The 20,609-nt window shown below is 49.6% G+C and overlaps 6 protein-coding genes and 1 non-coding gene across 7 annotated transcripts; 4 read left to right on the top strand and 3 right to left on the bottom strand.

Moving 5' to 3' along the window:
• Positions 1-118: 118 nt before the first annotated feature.
• On the bottom strand, positions 119-2,404 carry ASPZODRAFT_89818 (hypothetical protein). The gene is made up of 2 exons (XM_022730370.1): positions 1,889-2,404; positions 119-1,815 (listed from the first exon to the last, which is right to left on the bottom strand). Exons 1-2 carry the CDS (start codon positions 2,269-2,271, stop codon positions 225-227), a joined length of 1,974 nt encoding a protein of 657 aa, XP_022584554.1. The 5' UTR covers positions 2,272-2,404; the 3' UTR covers positions 119-224.
• Positions 2,405-2,746: 342 nt separating this feature from the next.
• On the top strand, positions 2,747-5,665 carry ASPZODRAFT_157038 (hypothetical protein; the record flags this gene model as incomplete). The annotated part of the gene is made up of 4 exons (XM_022726291.1): positions 2,747-2,770; positions 2,834-3,027; positions 3,115-5,241; positions 5,311-5,665. The coding sequence occupies 4 exons, from the start codon at positions 2,747-2,749 to the stop codon at positions 5,663-5,665; spliced, it is 2,700 nt and encodes an 899-aa protein (XP_022584553.1).
• A 1,484-nt stretch (positions 5,666-7,149) lies between these two features.
• ASPZODRAFT_128635 (hypothetical protein) lies at positions 7,150-7,800 on the top strand. Its single transcript, XM_022722074.1, is given in 3 exon segments — positions 7,150-7,593; positions 7,609-7,622; positions 7,672-7,800. 1 exon segment carries the CDS (start codon positions 7,217-7,219, stop codon positions 7,547-7,549), a length of 333 nt encoding a protein of 110 aa, XP_022584552.1. The 5' UTR covers positions 7,150-7,216; the 3' UTR covers positions 7,550-7,593; positions 7,609-7,622; positions 7,672-7,800.
• Positions 7,394-8,755, top strand: ASPZODRAFT_1093094 (hypothetical protein). Its single transcript, XM_022720977.1, has 4 exons — positions 7,394-7,412; positions 7,494-7,622; positions 7,672-7,991; positions 8,045-8,755. The coding sequence occupies exons 2-4, from the start codon at positions 7,568-7,570 to the stop codon at positions 8,558-8,560; spliced, it is 891 nt and encodes a 296-aa protein (XP_022584551.1). The 5' UTR covers positions 7,394-7,412; positions 7,494-7,567; the 3' UTR covers positions 8,561-8,755.
• Positions 8,756-9,358: 603 nt separating this feature from the next.
• On the top strand, positions 9,359-9,430 carry ASPZODRAFT_t34. The gene has a single exon. It is a non-coding gene; the product is annotated as a tRNA-Glu (tRNA).
• Positions 9,431-9,721: 291 nt separating this feature from the next.
• ASPZODRAFT_13143 (hypothetical protein) lies at positions 9,722-14,004 on the bottom strand (the record flags this gene model as incomplete). Its single annotated transcript, XM_022722763.1, has 7 exons — positions 9,722-9,819; positions 9,924-10,476; positions 10,555-11,364; positions 11,422-11,961; positions 12,014-12,554; positions 12,637-13,840; positions 13,929-14,004. 7 exons carry the CDS (start codon positions 14,002-14,004, stop codon positions 9,722-9,724), a joined length of 3,822 nt encoding a protein of 1,273 aa, XP_022584550.1.
• A 566-nt stretch (positions 14,005-14,570) lies between these two features.
• On the bottom strand, positions 14,571-19,155 carry ASPZODRAFT_139374 (hypothetical protein; the record flags this gene model as incomplete). The annotated part of the gene is made up of 5 exons (XM_022724549.1): positions 14,571-16,091; positions 16,175-16,372; positions 16,426-17,214; positions 17,301-18,833; positions 18,895-19,155. The coding sequence occupies 5 exons, from the start codon at positions 19,153-19,155 to the stop codon at positions 14,571-14,573; spliced, it is 4,302 nt and encodes a 1,433-aa protein (XP_022584549.1).
• Positions 19,156-20,609: the final 1,454 nt, after the last annotated feature.

The following is a 20,609-nucleotide window of genomic DNA, read 5'->3' as shown; positions in this document are numbered from 1 at the left end:
GTAGTCTAGTAGAACAGACATTGATAAATGAATCATCAAAATAATGTACATGGTAAACTATTAACTATAATAATATAACAACCTATTGCAGATGATAAAAACAAGTTCGAGTGTTTTTCCCTTCTTTTTTTCAATAGAACTTGCTCCCAGTTGAAATAGCACGAGATGAGATGTTTTTTTACCAAACGCCGTCCCAGTGGAAATAGACTGAATGGGAAAACCCACTACTCATTATCCTCGAAACGTCTGCCGCCCGATCTCCTCCTGCTGAAGGAACCACGGCCGAAATCGGACTGGTCGAATCGGTCACGAGCACCACGATTGCCACGAGAGCTAAAGTCATCCACGAATTGAGGTCGACGGGAGTACGACTCGCCCTGTCTCAGACCAGGCGTGTTGGAGATGCCCATCCGGTGAGCAACTTCGCGGGCAATGGTAGGTGGCTCGGGCATTCCGTAGCCGTGCACGGCGAGATCATTCAACGACGCAACCAGCTCCCTTTTGCGCTGGAAGACGCCCATAAGAGGGCCCAGCTGGCTGCGGTAGGAGACTGCCTTCAGCTCATCGGAGACCTGCGACATGGCGTACTTGACCTGCGAGAGGGTAGTGGCGGCGGCGGAGTCCGAGGGAACAGTGCCCGGGCGGGTCATGTCCACGGCGGCAGTCTCCAGAGTTTCAGCGTCTTCCTCGATCGGGAGATCGCCGAGCTTCTGATTGAAACTCGAGTGCTCTCCATCGTGGATGAACAGCCATCCTTGGCCGTCCTTTTTGGCACGCGCTGTCCGTCCGAGACGGTGGATGTACGATGGCCGGTCGCGGGGAACACCAACCTGGATGACGTGGGTGACGTCGGGGAAATCCATACCACGGGCAGTCACGTCAGAGGAAAAGAGAATGGCTTTCTCTTTGCGGCGGAAAAATTCCGAGTTGGAGGTCCGTCGAGACTGAGTGAGACGGGAGTGCATCTCGACAATGGCAGTGTTGCCGAGGGGGTGACCACCACGGGGGTTCCGAGGATCAAGAACGAGCTCCCGGAAGGTTTCAAAAGCCAGGTTAGTTTGAGCCGTCGCATTGAAGTAGACGATAGCTTTGAACGGTCTCGCTTTCGGGTTCTCGGCGGCTTCGGCAATAGCCTTCTTGGCCAGTTCCAGGATAGCAGGGAAGGCGTTCTCAAAGCCGTTGAGGTATACAACCTTCTGCGGAACAGATTGGTGGGTGGGAACTTCATCCTCGCGAACCGTCTGGACGAACTTGTAGTCGGGCTTCATAGTCCGGCGCACCATGTGCATGACCTCCTTGGGCACAGTTGCAGAGAACATGAGCGTCTGGCGGTCAACCTTGCGAGGGTCCGGAAGCAGACTCTGGATCTCCATAATTTCTTGCGAAAATCCATCATCGAGCAGGCGGTCTGCTTCATCCAAAACAAAGGAGGAAAGGGTGGGCGCCCTTACTCCATTGTACGGGTCAGAGAGAATATCCTTAAGCCGACCAGGAGTACCGATGAGGACGTGGCAACCCTCGCGTTGGATCCGGCGAAGTCCCTCCTTCTTTTGGGTACCACCCACAGCAGTCTGGACAACCACACCGGTACCAGCAGCAACTTTCCTGGCTTCGGTCGCAATCTGCTCCGCAAGCTCTCGGGTAGGGGAAATGATGATAGAACGGATGTCAGACGCCGAGGTGTTGTTGTTCCTGAGACGGCTGTAGGAGCCCCGGGAAGCGGACTGCTTGAAAGTAGGATCGTTCATGATGTTCTGCAGAACAGGAAGAAGGAAGGCAACGGTCTTGCCAGTTCCGGTCTTTGCCTGGGCAAGGCTAGAAAAGTCAGCTTTTGTCCAAAGATTAAAAAAAAAAACCCCCCATCCCAAATCTCGAGCGGGAAACTTACACGTCCTGTCCTTGCAAAGTCTCCTTGATAGTCATACGCTGGACATCGGTCATAGAGGTGATATTCATCTTCTGTGAAAGAGTGCGGATGATCCGAGGGTCGATCAGCTCGAGTCTTTCCAAGTCTGCGAAGTTCTCGAAAGACTCCGAGGCCTGCGATTCATTGGAAGTCTCTGCAGCATCTTCCACTTGCTGCTCCTGAGCAGCAATTTCCGCCTGGGAGCGGAGAATAGAAGAGCCATAAAACGACCGGACGAGCTGAGGGACTACTGGGGTCGCTGGCTTCTGCCATCTCGCCAGCTGGGGAAACGTCCTAGAAGGAGCGCGCAAAGCAGACGCCCGGAGAACCCGTGCGACGCCGAATCGGCGAACGCCTCCAAGCATTGTGAAATAGAAGTGAAGTTGGAAAAACAATTACTAGAGACAAGAAAGAACTTCTGAATGATGAAAACTGACACAGAAAATAGACACAAGCAGGGAGTAGTGATGGAAGAAAAGGATATGAGACGAGTTTTCCTCTCTGCGGAAAAAAAAGGGCAGGCGGCGATAAGAGCAAAAACACTCCCAGGGGACAGAATGGGCTAGTCTATTCCAGGGTTAGCGTGTATCTGGTGACCCGTGATCTCAGCAGACCCATTATTAGTAATTACTAATCAATTGCCACATGACATGGCGCTAATCCTAATAAGGAAATTCTCCAATCGCGCTGTCACCGTCCGGGCCGACGTTTCTTCCGAAGCCCCTCTGAGCGCGGAAGCTCCCCAAAACGGGTTAGGATGTGAGCATGAACGAAATAATTTCCAGCGGAGCCACCGTTTGGAGAACGAAGCTCCGAATCAACACAATCAGCGCTGTTGCAATGGGAAAGCGTGGAGGGAAGAAGGTAAGCGAATTGCTTCAATGGGTAAGAAGTCTCCCGCTGACCGGTGTACGTTTGAATTCGCAGTTTTCTGGTGGTCGCCGCGGCGGCGGCGGCGGCAGCGGACAGCGCCAGAACTGGGAGGACATTCCCAAGCACAATGAGAAGTTCGAGCGGTTCTACGATGAGCAGGGCATCATTCCTGCGGAGGAGAGAGAGGTCTTCTGGGAGGCTTTGCGTAGAGACCTGCCTAACAGCTTTCGCTTTACAGGCTCACGGGGGTACGTCATGATTCCTCTTCGGCCAGTGGGCGAGATGCAGAAGAATTGAATAGTTGCTGACATTGGGGATCTTGATGGGCTCGACAGGCATGCGCTTGCTGTTCAACAGAAGATGAAGGACCACTACATACCCGAGATTACCTCCATCAAGTATGAAGGGGAGTTTGTTGAGCCGCCACGCCCGGTTGTTTGGTATCCCGATCAGCTCGCTTGGTCGATGACAACGCCTAAGAATGTCGTTCGCCGCTTTAAACCGTTCGCTTCGTTCCAGAAATTCCTCGTTGCCGAAACAGACGTTGGGAACATCAGTCGTCAGGAGGTTGTCAGTATGATTCCGCCGCTGCTGATGGATCTGAAACCCGGTATGACCGTGTTGGACATGTGCGCTGCTCCCGGCAGCAAATCTGCGCAGCTCATGGAAATGATTCACGCCGGCGAGGAGGAAGCTATGCAACAGGTTGCCGACACGGTCAAGAGTGGTACTGCGGGCCCTGAGCCGCTCGGCCCGGAAGGGTTGAACGATGATGGCAGAACGACAGGCCTGCTGATTGCCAACGACAGTGACTATAAGCGGGCTCACATGCTGATTCACCAGATGAAGCGCCTCAATTCCCCCAACTTGATCGTCACGAACCACGATGCGACTATGTACCCGTCCATCAAGCTTCCTCCGCTGTCCACCGAGGATAAGCCGCAGAAGAACCAATATCTGAAGTTTGATCGGATCCTGGCTGACGTTCCCTGCTCTGGCGATGGGACTGCCAGAAAGAACTCTAATGTCTGGAAGGATTGGACTCCTGGTAATGGACTGGGCTTGCATGCGACCCAGGTTCGGATTCTTGTCCGTGCTCTTCAAATGCTCAAGGTTGGCGGAAGAGTCGTCTACTCCACATGCAGTCTCAATCCCATTGAAAACGAGGCTGTTGTATCCAGCGCGATCACTCGCTGCGGGGGTACGGCTAATGTGCGAATCGTGGACTGTAGCAACGAATTGAAAGGCCTGAAGAGAGCGCCAGGATTACAAACTTGGAAGGTCATGGACCGCGAAGGTCGTATGTGGAACACCTGGGAGGAAGTGGATGGACAGAGACAGCAAGAGGGCATCAATGGCCTGGGAAGACTTGCTGAAGGCATGTTCCCACCGACTGAAGAGAACGCAGACATGCCTCTTGACCGCTGTATGCGTGTCTACCCGCACATGCAGGACACTGGTGGCTTCTTCATCACCGTCCTCGAGAAACTGTCGGAGATTCGCGCGAAGCCCGAAGACTCCTCCAAGGTAATCCCCAAAGCTTCGGTTGCAGCCCTTGCTGAGGAGCTTGACTTCCGAAAGAAGAACGGCAATGAACCGCCTTTGAAGAAACTGGAGGCTTTGGATGATTTGGTGGCGCCGAATCCAGAGGCTGAGAAAGAAGCTTCCAAGAACGCCTCCGTGGCCGAGACATCTAATCAGTTACCTTACTCCGCCAGCCTCGACTCTTCGGTTCAGGTGCCTGCTAAGCGGACCGCAGATGAGCAAGACGCAGAACTCCCAGCCAAAAAGACCAAGCTGGAGAATGGCACCGAGGCCGTGATCGGAGACCGCCCCGTTCGCCAACCTGTTCCCTCAGTTGCAGTAGAAGCAGAGTCTGCCGAAGCTACTCCTACCCCTATCTCTGCCGATGCTGCCTCCTCAGCGCCGGCTCTCCCTGAACGCCCTCAGAAGCGGAAGGGTGGACAGCCCCACGAGGAACCGTACAAGTACCTGGACCCTGCTCATGAGGAGCTCGAGCCAATCTTCAAGTTCTATCAAACCTCGGATCGCTTCCCCCAGGATCGCTTCATGGTTCGCAATGCGCAGGGCCAGCCAAGTAAAACGATCTATTACACCTCTGCCTTGGCGCGAGACATCTTGACCCAAAACGAAGGCCAAGGTATCAAATTCGTGCACTGCGGTGTCAAGATGTTCGTGAAGCAGGACGCTCAAGGACAGGATATTTGCCGGTGGCGCATCCAGACGGACGGCCTGAGGTATCTCGAACCCTGGCTAGGCCCCGAGCGTTCTATCAATCTGCACAACAAAGAAACCTTACACAAGCTTCTCAAGGAGATGTTCCCCAAGGTCGATAACGGTGGGTGGAAAGAGCTCGGAGAGATTGGCCAGCGTGTGAAGGATATCCCTATGGGCTGCAGCGTTTTGAGGATTCACCCCAGTGAATCCGCAGAGGGACTAAAGTAAGTAATTTGATCTTTTTCGTCATATCTGTCATTGAATCTTGTTTACTAAAACTCTTTCCTATTTAGCGAGAGAATGGTTCTTCCCCTATGGCGGTCACTGCACTCGTTGAACCTCATGCTCCCCAAAGAGGAACGAAAGGCCATGTTGCTTCGTCTTTACAACGACGACAGCCCTGTCATCAACATGACTCAGAAACGTGCCGCCATTATCGATGCTCCTACTCCAGAGACCCCTCTTGAAACCGAGATGGAGACCGAGGCTCCGACCCCCACGATTCCTGCTACGGTTACGGACCCCGAGGAAGCAGCTCTGCGCCACGAAAACGAGGTGCTGGGCCAAGCCGAGCAGGAGCAGGTGGACTCGCGGGAGACGTGGAGCAAGGCCAATGATGAAGAGGATCGATTCAACACGACTGTCTAGATTATGTTTGCTATCTTGTGTTTTTTTCATAGCTATTATTGGTCTCGTTAGATATACATTCAATCTAAAAGTGTATTATGGTCTTCAATCCACCTTTTGATCGGGACATACCTCCCTGGTAGACGGCATTTTATAGATCAATCCATTGAATAAAGGGATAGTGGGATCTTATATTGAGTGAAGCTAAGTATATGTTTAATAGAAAACTATTCAAAATAGATGTATAATCATGCATTCAGGGGCTTTTCTAAGTTGCATATAAAGCTCTTTCCTAAGAGCTAGCTAGCATGCAACCCATTCCTAGATAGCATATTTAGGATCCTGAGTAAAGTAAAGAACACATTGATGTTGTCTGAATCAACACTGAGGTACTAGCATGCCGTCACTTGGAGGTCATCGGCAGTAAAGAGTCCCTATTCTCCAGGGAGGATTGTCCAGGGGAACAGTTCTTGGACCCAGGTCAATCGGGGACTCACGAAGAAGATCCACTGGGTTCTATCGCTCGCGATCGTCACAGTGCCACTTGGGTCGGTCTGGATATCCAGGTCGAGGCCAGAGAACTCCGGCGCCAACTTCAAGGGCTTGATGGGGATTCGTGTCCGTAGGATTCAACAAAGTTGAGGACGCCCGGGGGTGCTGTTACTCTGGCGGTGGTGAACAGGGCGTTCTTTCTCGTTGCCTGAGATTGAGACAGCCTGTCAACACGATGGTGATGAATGCAGGTTTCATAGTGGCAATTTTGAAAGTGATAGAAGACAATTTTTCCAGTCCATACCGAATACACCGTAACCATGACTTGGGTATTCAGCCTGCAGGGTAACAAGAATAGACCATTTGTTTATATAGCAGGTAGATACCATGTTTGGGTGGTGGTTGATCTGTGGCGAGCATATCCTGAATAGTGACACATTGAGCCCACATATGTGACATAAGCATCGACTTGTCCTTCAATGCATTGAAGCTTCCTCGAAGCAATGGCATTATCCTGAATTATTTATATGCCAGGATGACTAGCAGGTTCCACCGAAACGCCTCGTGGTACGCATTGCATAGAGCTCACTGAAGAAGACCCTGTACGCGGAGTAGCAAGAGATAGTTGCACCAAATCGAAGCGGCTTTTTCTCCATTTGGTGGCCGTGTGATATTCAGCTGATTGCGCGAGGGCATGCAATTATTATTACTTGCCTTTTCACTGTCTGAACGAATGGAGATGTGATATCCAACCCCGAGCGTCATTGCATTCGAGGTACTTCACCAGTCTAATGATTGATATCACCAAAGTCTCATCAGGACTTTTTATCGTTTATGCTGCATTATCGATCAAGGTCTTGATGTGTATGGAGAATATCTTAATGTGTTGAGCTGTTCTAACGTCATTTCCGGAGATATTTTATGACTTTGGATCGGCCATGGAAAAAATAGCCGCCGATAAGTGTTATCTTCCCCGCGAATATCCAACAGCGAAGATCATCTTTTCCCCTTGTTCATATGAGTTCACGGCAACTGATGAAGATGTGACAATGTTATATTCGACAAGGGACACCCTCAGCTATGGAGCACCAAAACCGAGCTCGCCGGCACCGTTCATCCTTGGAAGGGGTTATCGTTCCTTCATCCCAACCCTTGAAGCCTGAAGAGCGTAACCTCGCGATCCGAATCTTCAATGAGATCATTTCGGACTTTGAACCATCTCAGACGACGACAGATACTGGCTATAAACCAGTCACTCTGATCCGTCTCATGAAATGTGAGGTTTCTGAGAAAGACGAGTTCTTGAATCTCTTCTTCTCTTTTCTCCAGCGAGACATGCTTGACGAATGCGAGGAAGAAACTGGGCTTAACCAAATCCTGTCACATCTCACTGGTTTTAATAACTGGCCATGAGATGAAAAAGCCATATTAATGGGAAGCCTTTCTTCCTTCGCTAAGTATTTAGTGGACTATTTCTTCTTGCCCTGTAAGTTTTATGTCCATGTCGTGTTCAACTCTCTGACCTTTCTTCTTAGTGAAAGCACTGGCAGTAAAAACCCCTCAACCGACTCCAGCAAGTTCCCAATCTAAAACACCCGAAACCGCAATTGGCACCCCTCAACGTGTTTCAAATCTGCGACAAGCGTGCCTTATACGTGACCGCCATCGATGTGTTATTACTCGGAAATTTGATGCTCAAGAGGCTCAGAAACGATATAAGCGAGATAGGCGCAACATCAAGGATGATGATGGATTATCGCTACTTCCTGAACGCGACGCCATGGCATATCTAGAAGTCGCGCATATAATACCTCACTCTCTTATGTCGGTTACAGGTGAAGGTGAATGGAGACTTGTAAGCAGATATAGTTTTCTAGTTATTGGTTTCTAGTGCTAACAACAGCTTAGACGGATACAAAACAAATGGCTTATCAAATCTTAAAGATGTTTAACCCTGATGCTATCCACTTGATCAATGGTGTCGATATTGATCGACCGATGAACGCATTGACCCTAACTCATGACCTTCACAAGCTATTCGGGAACTTCGAGATAGCATTTTCACCTGTCGGTTCCCAACCACATACCTACACGATCGATTACTTGGAGTCAGACCGTATGGGTCGAATTGAAAGGCTCCCTATTACTGTTACACTTTATCTCACGCCTGATCGAAGTATAGACCCGCCTTCCCCCCAACTTCTAAAGATTCATCACGCCATTGGACGCATACTACATATGAGCGCCGCTGGTGATTATATAGATGATATCCTCTATAATATAGAAGGAATGGAAAGCGGACAAGTAATGCCGAACGGATCTACGCGTCTTGATGATTACGTCAGGTTTAGGCTCGGGGGGGATGTCAATGTTTGTATATTAGAAAACTATCTGTCGTGTTATCATGTCCTGGAGCCCTGCTAGTCCAAGGTTTTACCAGAGATACCCGATATTGAGAAAGTGGATAGACAGTCAAGGACCCCTGACCCATGCATCGGTATTGCAGATTCCTGTACCACCATCTAGCCTCACGTAGAGCCTAAAACCAGTCCTGTAAGAGTACGGGTTGTTGTCTCTACAGAGTTGAGATTCTTCAGGACTTATTTCTTGGCTTGCCGGGGGAAGGGGGGGGGGGGGGGCATTGCATAGACTGTGATGCTAAAATGGTGTCCAGGATGCTCAGTCTAGCCGTACCACTGGCGACAGGCCAGCCGTTCTGGCAGACTTCTCGAGAAGGCGGCTAGTGCCATTCTCATCTCACAAGCAGGATTGTATGATAGGAGGGTTCTTTTATACAATATATAGTTTTGAGTGGGAATGAAGATGTCGAATATTAGCTAGGTGTATACTGATTCAAAAGCAGCGTCTGAGGATACAAGAGCCAACTTAAATATATCAGCCTTATTACTAGATTAAAGCTAGACTATATGAAGAGATGGTAGAAGGGTAGTACTCCATATAAGCAGGTTGTATATAATGACCATCACTTACTAGTTTTTAATCAAATATGCCCTAGCAGGATTAAATATACTATTATAGAATTATTGGCGCAGAAGGAATAAAGTAGCTATTCTTACTCTTTCTAATATCCTAAATAACTCACTTTCTCAGAAATGTTATTTTTATTGCCTTAGGTGTCTAGGGCTGAGCTGAATAGAATTCTTGCCCCGCTAGGGTAATTTTAACTGATATAACCTAAAACCGATAGCCTTACATCAACCATCCGATATGGTGTAGTGGCTAACATCGGCGTCTCTCACACGCCAGCCAGGGGTTCGATTCCCCTTATCGGAGTTTCTTTTTTTTCTCTGCTTTTTTGCCTTTGCTTTTTTTACCTTCTACGTTCAAAATTCCCAAGAGTATATATATATATATAATATATAGTAGGCTTGAAGAAAGAACTAGGTTATTTTTATTATCTATTTCCTGCCATCATCATTTCATACAATGCCTGCGTGTACAAAAGCTCATCCATCCCTCTCTGTTGAATATTTATATGCTCTCTCCCTGGAGTTCAGTCCAAAAGCGCAAACCAAAAAGACTCTACATGTCCTGAATATATAGAGTAAATATTACCTTACCCTCCTACTCTCTCACACCACTTGTTTCTCTGGATCGTCTATAAAGTGCCTGACCTTCCGCCACCTGCGGTTTCCGACGGCCCTCAAGTCTGGCACCTGGACCTGGACTCTAGTATGATTAGTATGATTATTATTATTTCGAACCTGCCACAGGACGCTGCAGATATAGTTAGGAATCAACTGGTTTAGAACACACCACAACACACAGGCGGTGATGAGGAGGGCCACTGCTGCAGTGACAACCATGAAGATAACCACCTTGCGGTCCGGAGCCCCGTTCATGCTGAAGAGACTAATGGCCAGCCCTACGGGAAGGAAGAAGACGGTCACATAGGTGAAGAGCTTGATGTTCTCCGCCTCCCTCAGGGACTTGGTGGAGCGGATCGCGTCCTGCGCGTTGCTCACCAGGGTGATCATGAACTCGATCCGGGCCGCCGTGGCCTTGATGTCTCGCGTGTGGTCCGCAAAGTCATTCATCCGACGTTTGATGGATTTGCGGTACTTTTGCTCGTCGCTACGGGTCCAGCGCGGCCGTTCGCGTCCCTGCTGGCTCTCGCGCGTGCTCCACCCTTCGATCAATCCCTGGAGACTGGTGATGTTGTTCTTGAGAATGACTAGGAGCTGGAGGTACTCGCGGAGCTCTTCTGGTTTCCGGTCTTCGAAACCGTCCCGGGAGAAGTACTTTTCTCCCGCGTCGGATGTTCTCGACCGCGGGCCCTTTTCGATGCATTCAAGCATGATGCTCATGCTGCTGTGAACCTTGTATAGGATCCGGTTTAGTAGTATTAGCTCTAGAACCTTTCGCTGCTGCTAGTGCGTGTCTTTACTCCGCTCCACCTCAAGTAGGGGCGGGAAATCATCCAGCTCCTTGACGCTGGCGAAATGCTGGAGAACGTGGCACGTCCAATAGCGGTCGAAGAAGTCACCCACAATCCGAAAGCTGATCACTGCGTCGACAAGGTAGGCGTTACTTCCGAAGATGCTGCACGGCTGGGATTTGAGCTGCCGAACCCGTGGTGGTAGTAGACCTTGAAAAGAGGGTTTGGTGCCTTCCTTGCTGTCCCTGAAGATCTGGAAGAACCGGAAATGCACCTCGGTCTCCCAGCTGTTGAGCACCACCGTCGTATCGTCGTCCAGATAGTGCGCATCCACCTTGGCATGGCGATCAAAGAACTGCGAGATGGGGATCCGTTCCAGCTCAGGGGACGCGAGGTAGCACAAGGCGGCAACTGTGTAGTCCGGCGATCGCAGGTAAATCAATCTCTTCTTGCTGGAATCTGCATCTCGCCGTCCCCGTAGCTTTCCCCACAGCTCGGTATGTGTGACGCACCGTTTCATCGTTGACTTTTGCTCGATTGACCATTTCCGCTGCTTGCGACCCTTGTGGACGTCGTCAATGCTTGCATAGCACTTGCGCGCAACAGCGGAGGGATGGGTCTCCTCTAGGGTCATCCCCACCGCCAACCTGAAGAAATCGGTGTGCATTGCTTCCTGTATAGCTCTCGGCGCTTCTCCTTTAATAGAAGCAAGCGTTTTTCCATCGCGTGGGGGGGTAAAGTCTAGAAAGTCGGGGTACTTATAGAGCCACTCCTCAGGCACCTCAATGATATTAGAAAGATCGACAAGTTTGCTATAAGGGTTTTGTCGCTTCAGAGTTTGTGAGAGTACGACCGCTCGACCATCTGCCTGGACAGTATAGCTTACTCCTTCTCGCCGAGTTCCCGGCGTGATACCAGAACCTGGAGATGGGTCCAAGCCTTTATGCCGGTTTTTCATGTTACGCAACAGGATGCAGGGAATTTCGAATCCCACATGGAAATAAAAGTCTCGGGATAGCTCGCGGTCGAAGAGTGTGGGCTCCTTGCTGAACGCATCTAACTGGCCAGGGAAGAGCCCGTTCTCCGAAGATGAGGCGAGAAGAATCTGCTGAGCATGGGAGCGCATCTCGGATGGTTCAAAGCCATTGGCCAGTTTATAGCCCTTGTTGGCCATTTCAATCGCCAGACCATAGCGAAGGGGATTATCCCATTGGGCCTCATCATTGCTGACCTCGTCGTGCTGCGTCTGAGCATCGATCAGGTTCTTCCAGACGGCGTCTTCTCCCGCGAAGAATCCCCATTCCAACCCGTACAAAAGAATCGTGTCTCGCGAATGCAACAGGAATCGAGTCTCGCGGGCGGTGCGGGTGACACTCAGCATGCGTTTCTTGAGCACGTCGTTTTCTAGGGTGAACCGTCGGAGGTTCTGCCTTCGCAGTTCTAGTGCAATCTAGCATGAAATGGCCAGGCTTTCGGACTCCCCGCTGGGGCAGGTAATTGGCGATCTGTAGGAACTTCTTGAGTGTATCATGGGGCGTGCGAGTGTACCTAGTTTGAACGTGGTCGAGCAACTCTTCAAGACTCTTCAATGCCTTCCAGATCCAGACCTGGTCGCTTAGGCGGTAGACTGGAATATCTGACTCGCTCAAGTGCGGCCAGGTGGGCGTAAGTCGGTTTTTCCTCGTGTAGAGCTCCTTGAACCATTGGACCGCAAAGTCCCCTAGCCAGTTGCAGACAAAGCGCAGATCCTCTAGACTGTCAAACACCGTGACGTATTGCGTGGCCTTGAGAATATGAATCGGCATGTTCTCCGGAACGTTGGGCGGAAGATCGGTCCCATCCGGCTGGTCCATTCTTCCACCGTTGACGCCGAGATTAGACGAGAGGGCTTTACCGGCATCGTTAAGCTGCGAGATCCACTCGAGATGGCCCCTACACACAGCCCGGATGCGATGGCGGACAGATGACGATGTGCTGGGCAATAGGTCACACATCTCCAACATGAACATAAAGGCAAAACTGGTGTTCCACCCGTCCATCCGTCAGCCTCTCTCTATCCATCACCACTGATATGAATGAAAACAGATGGAACTAAGCTCACAAGCTCCCGGATATGCTGATGCGGTGATCGGCAAAATCTCCACATGTCAACGCCACCGGCCCAAGTTGGCTTTGAATGTCTGTACCTCGGTGAAGGAATTGCTGTGCGCCATCGGGTGCCTCGATCATGATCATCGGTCCGCCTTCTAGGAGGCTTGGTTCGTCTTCCTTTTTCTCGTCTTCCTTCTTCTCCTCCTCCTCTTGATCCGGTATTTCCAGCGGAACACTGCATACAGACAGAACATGCTCGAGATTGCGACGGAGGTACCAATTCAGCTCCTTGTCGGTGGATGAAAGCCTTTCTATTTCGAGCTGCGGATCCGAGTAAAGATCCTCAAGGGAGATCATAAAGTGTTTCCAGTCGGCGCGGAGCGGACTCATCTGGAGCTTGAAAGCGGTAGTGTAATGCACCGTGTTGGGCCCTTCAAATTGATGAGTGAGAAGGATGGGTCTGACCATTGGATTCATGGAATTCCCTGCTTGAGAATCCGAAAATAACCCCTGCTGCAGATTCTGTGCTTTCCCGTCCTTGAACAGGCTCAGCAGGACACAAACCCGTTCCCGGTCGACGGTGAGCTCAGGCCTGTCCTCCAGAGCAACGATGCCATATCCATGGGGTGCAAATCTGTAGCAAACCCGGAACCTGTCCTTCCTCTCCAGATAGTCCAAGTCCAGCATGCAGAGGCTCGGGTCGAGTTCCAATTCGAGAGGCTTGAACCGGTTCGTCACATTGGTGACCTGCAGTTGCTGTACCACCACATTGTGCCGACACCACAGCCGGACGGTCACCGAGAAGCCATCGACCGTCGAGTAGGAGATGACCGGCCAGCGGTCTCCCAGGAAATCCAACGTCGGCGACTCGGACGACAACGCGTTCAAGACCCGCAGGCCCAGTCCCTTGGTGGCTACCTGTGCATTTTCCAGCAGCTGTGACGCCCTATGATAGACATACCACGCCCCGGGGTCATCCTCTGGACCTACCCCCACCAGGCCCGACCGGAGACGATGGCTGCTGCCATGCTTGCCCCGGACAGGGCGACAAATCCGCAGCAGCGAGCCGTAGAGACCCGCGCTTGACGTTGTGCCGCGGTCACCAAAGGAGACATAGGGCGCATGGCGTCTCGTCGTTTTCTGGCGTTCTCGCCGCCGGTTTTCCGTCTCCAGAGTAGCAGGTTTGAAGGGAGCTGCGAGGCCACTCGGCAAGGCTGAAAGAAAAAAAAAATAACACATATCAGATCAGACCAGATCAGATCAAACTTGAGAAACCATCTTTCTAGGAGAACAAGCACTCACTCTCGATCCATTCAAGAAACTCGGGGTCATCCTTTGCAGGGAGCCCCTTGAAATCAATCGTTACCTTCTTCTCCATCGTGGCTCTGAGCAGGAGGTGAAGAAGCTCCTCTCATACGAGGCTGACGGTTGCCTTGGACCTTGTCATGAGCGCGGGGTTGCTTTCTGTCGTCCACGTGAACGCAGGTCTAGACTCAATCAGGGCAGGTGATTATTTGAGGTTTACTTATGATTCTATACATACTCTACATATTACTATATACTGTATACTGTATACATTGATAAATAGTATAGAAGCAGGAAGAAACTAGATGTGATCTCGTACTTCTGATAATTTTATTCTATGCTATTATTTATTCGGATTTCGATGTCTTCTATTCCCCTTAGTATCTTCTCACATGGTATAAATATAGGATGTATACAGGATCGTACACCACATACCACATACTATATGGTAGTATACTACCTAGGTACTATGTAGTATATATTACAGACTATTATAGCATAAGATTCCGAATGGAACCGGTGGGCCAAGTGGGTCAGGGTCTATAGCCTAAAAGAACAATACATTTATTCTGTAGTATGACTATATAAGCTGAACATATTGATCTACTTGATATATATTCTATAGGAAGCAAAGACAGCTCAGTGAAAGGTCCAGACTCCCTCGGGCTTCCAATCCTCCTTCAGACGTTCCAACCACTCCACAACCGACACTTCTTCCCCCCCCGTCAGAGATCCGTTCTCTCCGATGACTGCATCCATGCAGACCTTCCGCCGATATGCCCGAACGTGGGTTTTCGGGTTCCAGGGAGGGATCTGCATCCATTGGTGGCTGGCCCGGCAGAGGGGTGTTTTGAACGTTCCGTCTTTGAGCTGCTGGAGACACGGCTCACACAGTCCGATGTTATAACAGTACTGGCATGCGTACATCGGCGCTTCGCTTTCTAACAAGCCGCCGCATCGATCGCAAACATAGTCGTTGTTGGCGTCATCGAGTGCTTCGTCGTATTGGCTCATAGAGTTCACCAGCTTCTCATAAAACGGTTTTCTTTCGCCATCATGATCCTGATCTTGGGCCAGCGTTTTCAAGTGGTGGCTCATAAACCAGACCTTCTCCCAGGGAGAATAGCATTCGGGAATTTCCGCCTTGAAGAACTCGACCAGCTCGCTGGCTTCGGGACTCATAGCCTCGCCACCATCAGGCAACAACCACTCCTTCAGGATCTCCACTTCGAGCACGCGTCGAGCAAGAAGGGAGAATGCCACCAGCGAGTTGATGTGGTCGCCGGTGTAAAGAAGAATCTGAAACAGCAGCGTGTATCCACGGTGGTCGTTGCGGGTCGTGTTGTCTGAAAGCAAAGCAAAGGCTTCCACAATATCTTCCTTGAATAGGCTCCGGGCGGCTGATTGATCCCCACTGAGAACCCGGTAGGCTGCCAGGTACGTCTTCGCGGCAGACATCCCATGAACAATGCCCTTCTGCTCCTCAAAAATCTGCTTCAGTTTTTCGGCATGCTCCGCAGCGTTCGCCGGGTCCTTGATGGTCTGCTCAAAGTAATAGCTACTCAACTGTCGCCCGACCTGGTCCAGCAGGATTGCCCCTGCAGACTGTTGCTTGATGTTCTCCAAGATCAACTTCGAGCATTCGTTCCATGCTTGCACTGCCTTGTCGAACCGAGAGTAATCGTCGGAATAACAAGAGAGCGCGATTCCCTTGTGCAAGAGCAAAGTAGCCCAGAATTCATGCTGTTTCTGTTCTTTCGCATTATCGATAGCAGTTTCCATATCTTCCAGCAATCTATCGAGGCTCTGTAGAGATGACGAGCAGATGGAAGAAATTGTGTTCAAGAGTTCAAATGTATCACTCTCGTCGTCCTCAATCGCCATCTCAACCATCAGGCCCAGATGAGATATAGGCCGTGTGCTACTCTTGAGTTCCAATGCCTCGGTCACTAGACTTGCAACCTCCGCCTCATCCCCTCGAGCATGGCGGCTTTTAAATAGTTCGTATCTCGCGTCGATATTTCTTGGATCCAGCCTGAAAGCTTCTCCCTTGTATTTCAAAGCGTCGTCTTCATCGTCGGCCAACGAGGCAAGGCAAATCAGCACTCCCACCCGTCGATCTCGGTCAAGATCTCCCATCTCTTCAAGGATTTCATTGGTCTTTGTGATCAAGGAATAGGGAGGAAATATTAGTTTGTTACACGACTGAGCAGGGGAAAGGTTGGTGTTTTGTTGGAACCTACCTCCTGATATTTCTCGAAAGCCTTCTTATTCTCACCAACAGACTGGTATGTTTCTGCTACTCGTTGCAGCCAGATATCATTTCCACGCAAGTGACGCACCCCCAATGCCTCCTTGCACCATTCTTCCACTTTTGAGACTCTGTCATCTTCTCCGGAGCCATCTTCGGAACTATCCTTGGAATTTTCGTCCTCTGCGTCCTACCCCATGTCAGCCTGGCGAGGAAAAAGAAGGGACTGACACTGCTACATACCAACTCAAGGAAATTTCTCAACCATTCGAAAGCAGCCATGGCACTCGAAGTCCTGTCCTGAAGCCACCTGCGGCCGGCCAGTTTTGCCAGGGATTCGAACAGCTTTTGATTCCGCTTTGGATCTCTATTCACTTCTTCGAGTTTACCCCGTACCCCTAGATGTTTGATTGCTGCATCATCCTTTAGCCATTCCCAGAATGAATTTCTCGAATCTTCATTTGTGTGCCATGCGATGTCCTGAAAGGTATCCCAGTGTCTTTCAAGGTTCATTGGGTTGAAAAAGAGCTCTTGGACGTTCTCTCCTATGGTCCGTCGATCCGCATCCGCAATCTGTTCGAAAGCAGGCAGACGCCGTAGATCTGATAAATGCCCTGGCAGACTTGCCAACAGGACTCCCCCAATAGGCTGCGATAAGGCGTGTGGTGCCCTTCTCAGGAATTCAAAGGTTCGCTTTACCATAACCAAATGCGCATTCAACGGAGTGACCTGAATCCGTTGTGTCGAAGGCTTCGACATATCGACCTGGTGCGCATCGAAGTTAAACCTATTCATCACCGAATGGTGGGCTAGGTCCCAGAAGAACCGCTGCGCAACTTCAATCTCAGCATTTGTGACAGAAATGGTAGCTGTCACAGCCGGCGGCAGTCGTCCACTCTGTTCCATGATCACCCATTGCTTCATGTCTTCACGCAGCCGGACTCCATCATCTCGCTCTTCCAAAATAAGAGAGAACCGGTCCTGGATCTTCTTGCGAAGAGATCTCAAAGGAGGCGAACTCGACCGAATAAACTGCAGCTCAAATCATTTGTCAGCGTCTGTCTCAACATCAAAGCGGGACTCTTTTGTCCACCACATTTCACAAGAAGAGGGCATACCAGAAAGGCTTCAAGCTGCTCCACGCCAAAATACCTAGAGCCGAATTCCGCCCAAATGATCAATTCATTCAGCTCTTCTATTTCTTTTGCGTCCAGTATCCTCTCGAGGTCTCTCAGCTCAGACTCACTTGGGCCTGATTCTCCTCGGTCCAGTGTCTCGAGAAAGTGAGAAAGCTCGTCTCTACTATCTGACCGAACCAGAGATTCAACCTTGTCCAGCCGTTTTTGGGTTCTCTGGAAGCTACCATAGGACTTTCTGAGCAACCCGGCAAGGATTGATTTTCTAAGCTCACCGAAATCCAGATAGTTCTCCTGTAATAGGTCTTTGGTCTTCAAGAACCATTCAATATATCCTTCTATTTCTTGACGATTGAACCTCTCAATCTCCACAGTATCTAAGCAGAGCTTTGACCGAGAGTACTTCTGCAACAGATTCCGTCTTCCCGTGACAAATATGCGAAAGTAACTGGCTTCAGGGGATGCCTGGTCGGAGGAAGCGGTCAGTTCGTCCATGAGATTATTGAATTCCGAGTCTGACAGGTTATCTAACCCGTCCAGGAATAGGTAGGAAGTAGTTTTATCGGCAGGCTTCCAAACGTTCAATGTCTTCCATAGCCGCTTGTAGTCGGTATCCTTGGTCGTACTCTCCCTTAATGCCCTCAGAAGACGTCTTCTGTAGACAGGACTCTGTTCTGCTAATTGCAGTCCGATTGACTTCACGCCGCTTTCCAACGGCTGTTGATTGTCTTTGCAATTCTTCGGCACAGGGGGAAATGTATAGTAAGCAATCAATGCCTGCTCATCATCTTTAAGGCTGCTCTTGAGATCAAGGAACATCGAAGCTGCCGAAACACTTTTGCCTGTCCCCTGTGCCCCTGTAACCAGTAGTAACGGGCGTACATCTTGATTTTCTCGACATGTCCACTTTCTGTAAGCCTCCCACTCAAGGAACCAAGAACTTCTGACAGTCGCTAGTTGAGCGTTCTCCGCGAAGACGCGATGAGACATGAGTACCCTATCGTCCGACATGCCAAACCGGTTCCTGATTATGATTAGTTCATCCTGTCGCGTCTGTTCGTCTGATCGCCTGCCAACATAGTCCCGAATACCATCGACTTTAGTATCAATGCCGTCCAGAATATGCTCGGAGTGTAGGATCTTCTCTAATATGATAGTTGATTGAAGACCTTCTTTCCGCTCAGAAAGTTTTTGAAGCTGATCAAGTCCAGCCTTGATTGGATTTTCATTCAGTAAGACCCATTTGCCTTCTTTATAGAGCTTCGACAGCCTTCCCTTTTTGTTTTGCTTCACACACTGCGCGCAGAGATCCACAAATGCCATCATAACATTGCAAGCGTATATAAGTAGGTCCTGGTCGGGGTTTTCCATACGGTCATATACTTTCAACTGGATAAATTGGGGTTCGACTTCGTCAAAAACAGCATTGATTGACTCGTGAATTGCATGTATTTTTGACGGTATCTCCAAGAGAAATGACAGCGCGCTGAAACAAGCACTTGCAGGTGAAAACACCTAGAAAGACTGTCAGCGCTATGCTCGAAGAGATCAAATAGATGATATCTTGTGTACTTACCAATGCGGTAGCCTCCCCTATAGGCCCAGCCAGGCCCTTGACGATTTCCACAATCTGGAGACAGTTATTTCTTGCTGTGCTAGATAATATAGTCTTTCCTTCTTGCTGATGATCCAATATAATTTTCTCGAGGTCATTGAGGGATCGAGAGCGCAGCCTTTCTCCCGTAAGATCTTCAAACCGAGAACAGGCATGGTTCAACAGTCCCCGAGTGTCTGCCCTTGGTCTCTCTTTTGAAATCTGACCCTGTTCGCTTTTCATCTTGTGAGAGCGCTTTTATGGATGGTATGGTATATTAATAAAAAGTTGAAGCTTTGCAGAAAGTGAACCCGTCAGCTTCTGTTGATGCCCAACTTACAGCAGTTTATGTTTTTATTTTTCAACACGAAGGGCGGGGCTGAGACGGAAGTAAGCCTGGACAGGTTCTGAACAGAAAATGACAGCTGAGAAGAGGCATTTAGAAAGGAGGATATCTCGATCCCCTACCTAATGAGTAGTTGCTCGATCGTAGAGCCCTGTTTACCAATAAAAGGGAACAGTGTTTTCTGCCCACCACGCTACGAAGTCTTTCTCCAGGACTTCGTACCAGACGACAATCGAAAATTTTTATTTTCGTGTTGCCGAGGAAGATGGTATAGTACGGAGTACATTCCCCCCATCAAATAAAGTGCTAGGGCTCTGCTTCACTGTGATACGCCACCCAGTGATATATGGCTTCCTCAAGGTACGAAACTCATAGGTAACCCATAAACGCATCTCTTGGAAGTGACAAGTATATGTGACTGGAAAACTCGTTATTCTTTCTCTGTGAGAGAAGATTGAATGGTTGGCCTCGGAATTCAGGGTTTGGCAGGCCCGACACCCGAATGCTAATGCCTGATGATATCTCCGAACCATTGCTGCTGATTCACCAGGTTCTAGATATAGAGATATCAAGTAGCCCCTGCAAGTTAAGATCATTGATGTAGCAAATCCTCTGTATTGCTATCATAGTATTCCGCAGGGTGTGTGTTCATACGGATGATGTGGAATCTGCCAGAGTCACATAGAGTCACATTCTCTGATCTCATAGCTTTCACTAATTTCTCCCACTATTATGAGGGGAAGGTATAGTTGAAATCATTTGCTGAATCACTAGGCCAAGTAATCTCCAGAAATTTTAGTATTTGCCTCAAATCTGAGGGACTTCAACGGCAAGACTAACCTTCATTTGCCGAATCCGGAAGCGTGGTGGCCATCAAAGGACTCTTTTGAACACATATAGCAGCACGCTTCAAAGAACCTCGAGGGACCCGAGTGTCAAATTTACACGAGGCGTGTAGTCTTAAACCCGCTCACAGCTGTCCTTGCCTGTCTGACGAACACATCAGAGTCTCTGCGCATATGACCGATGTTTCCTGGGCATGATGGCAAGAGAGATCAGTAAGACTATGGCTAGCTGTGTAGTAGGGAGAAGCTCCATTCTGTGTGTTATTCTTGTTGTTCCAAAGTCATGTTGGAGAGAAGAGAGAGAAGGAGCGGTTCCTAAAGGAGTCGGCGTTTTCTCCTGCACGTGCGGCGTTTTCGTCCCAACCAGCTTGACATGTCCTGCACCCATCCTGTCATATATAAACACCTCCAACTTTGCCACCAGAAACTCAGAATGCCGTTCAAGACAACCTCTAGTCATAGTTCCTCTGGCGGCACTTTGTTCCTCGATTTCTCTCATTGCCTCT

The sequence above is a fragment of the Penicilliopsis zonata genome (genome assembly GCF_001890105.1).
Source record: "Penicilliopsis zonata CBS 506.65 unplaced genomic scaffold ASPZOscaffold_2, whole genome shotgun sequence".
In the NCBI taxonomy this organism is placed as follows: Eukaryota; Fungi; Ascomycota; class Eurotiomycetes; order Eurotiales; family Aspergillaceae; genus Penicilliopsis; species Penicilliopsis zonata.
Note: the sequence above shows the minus strand (reverse complement) of the source record. Positions and strands in the feature narration are given on the sequence as shown.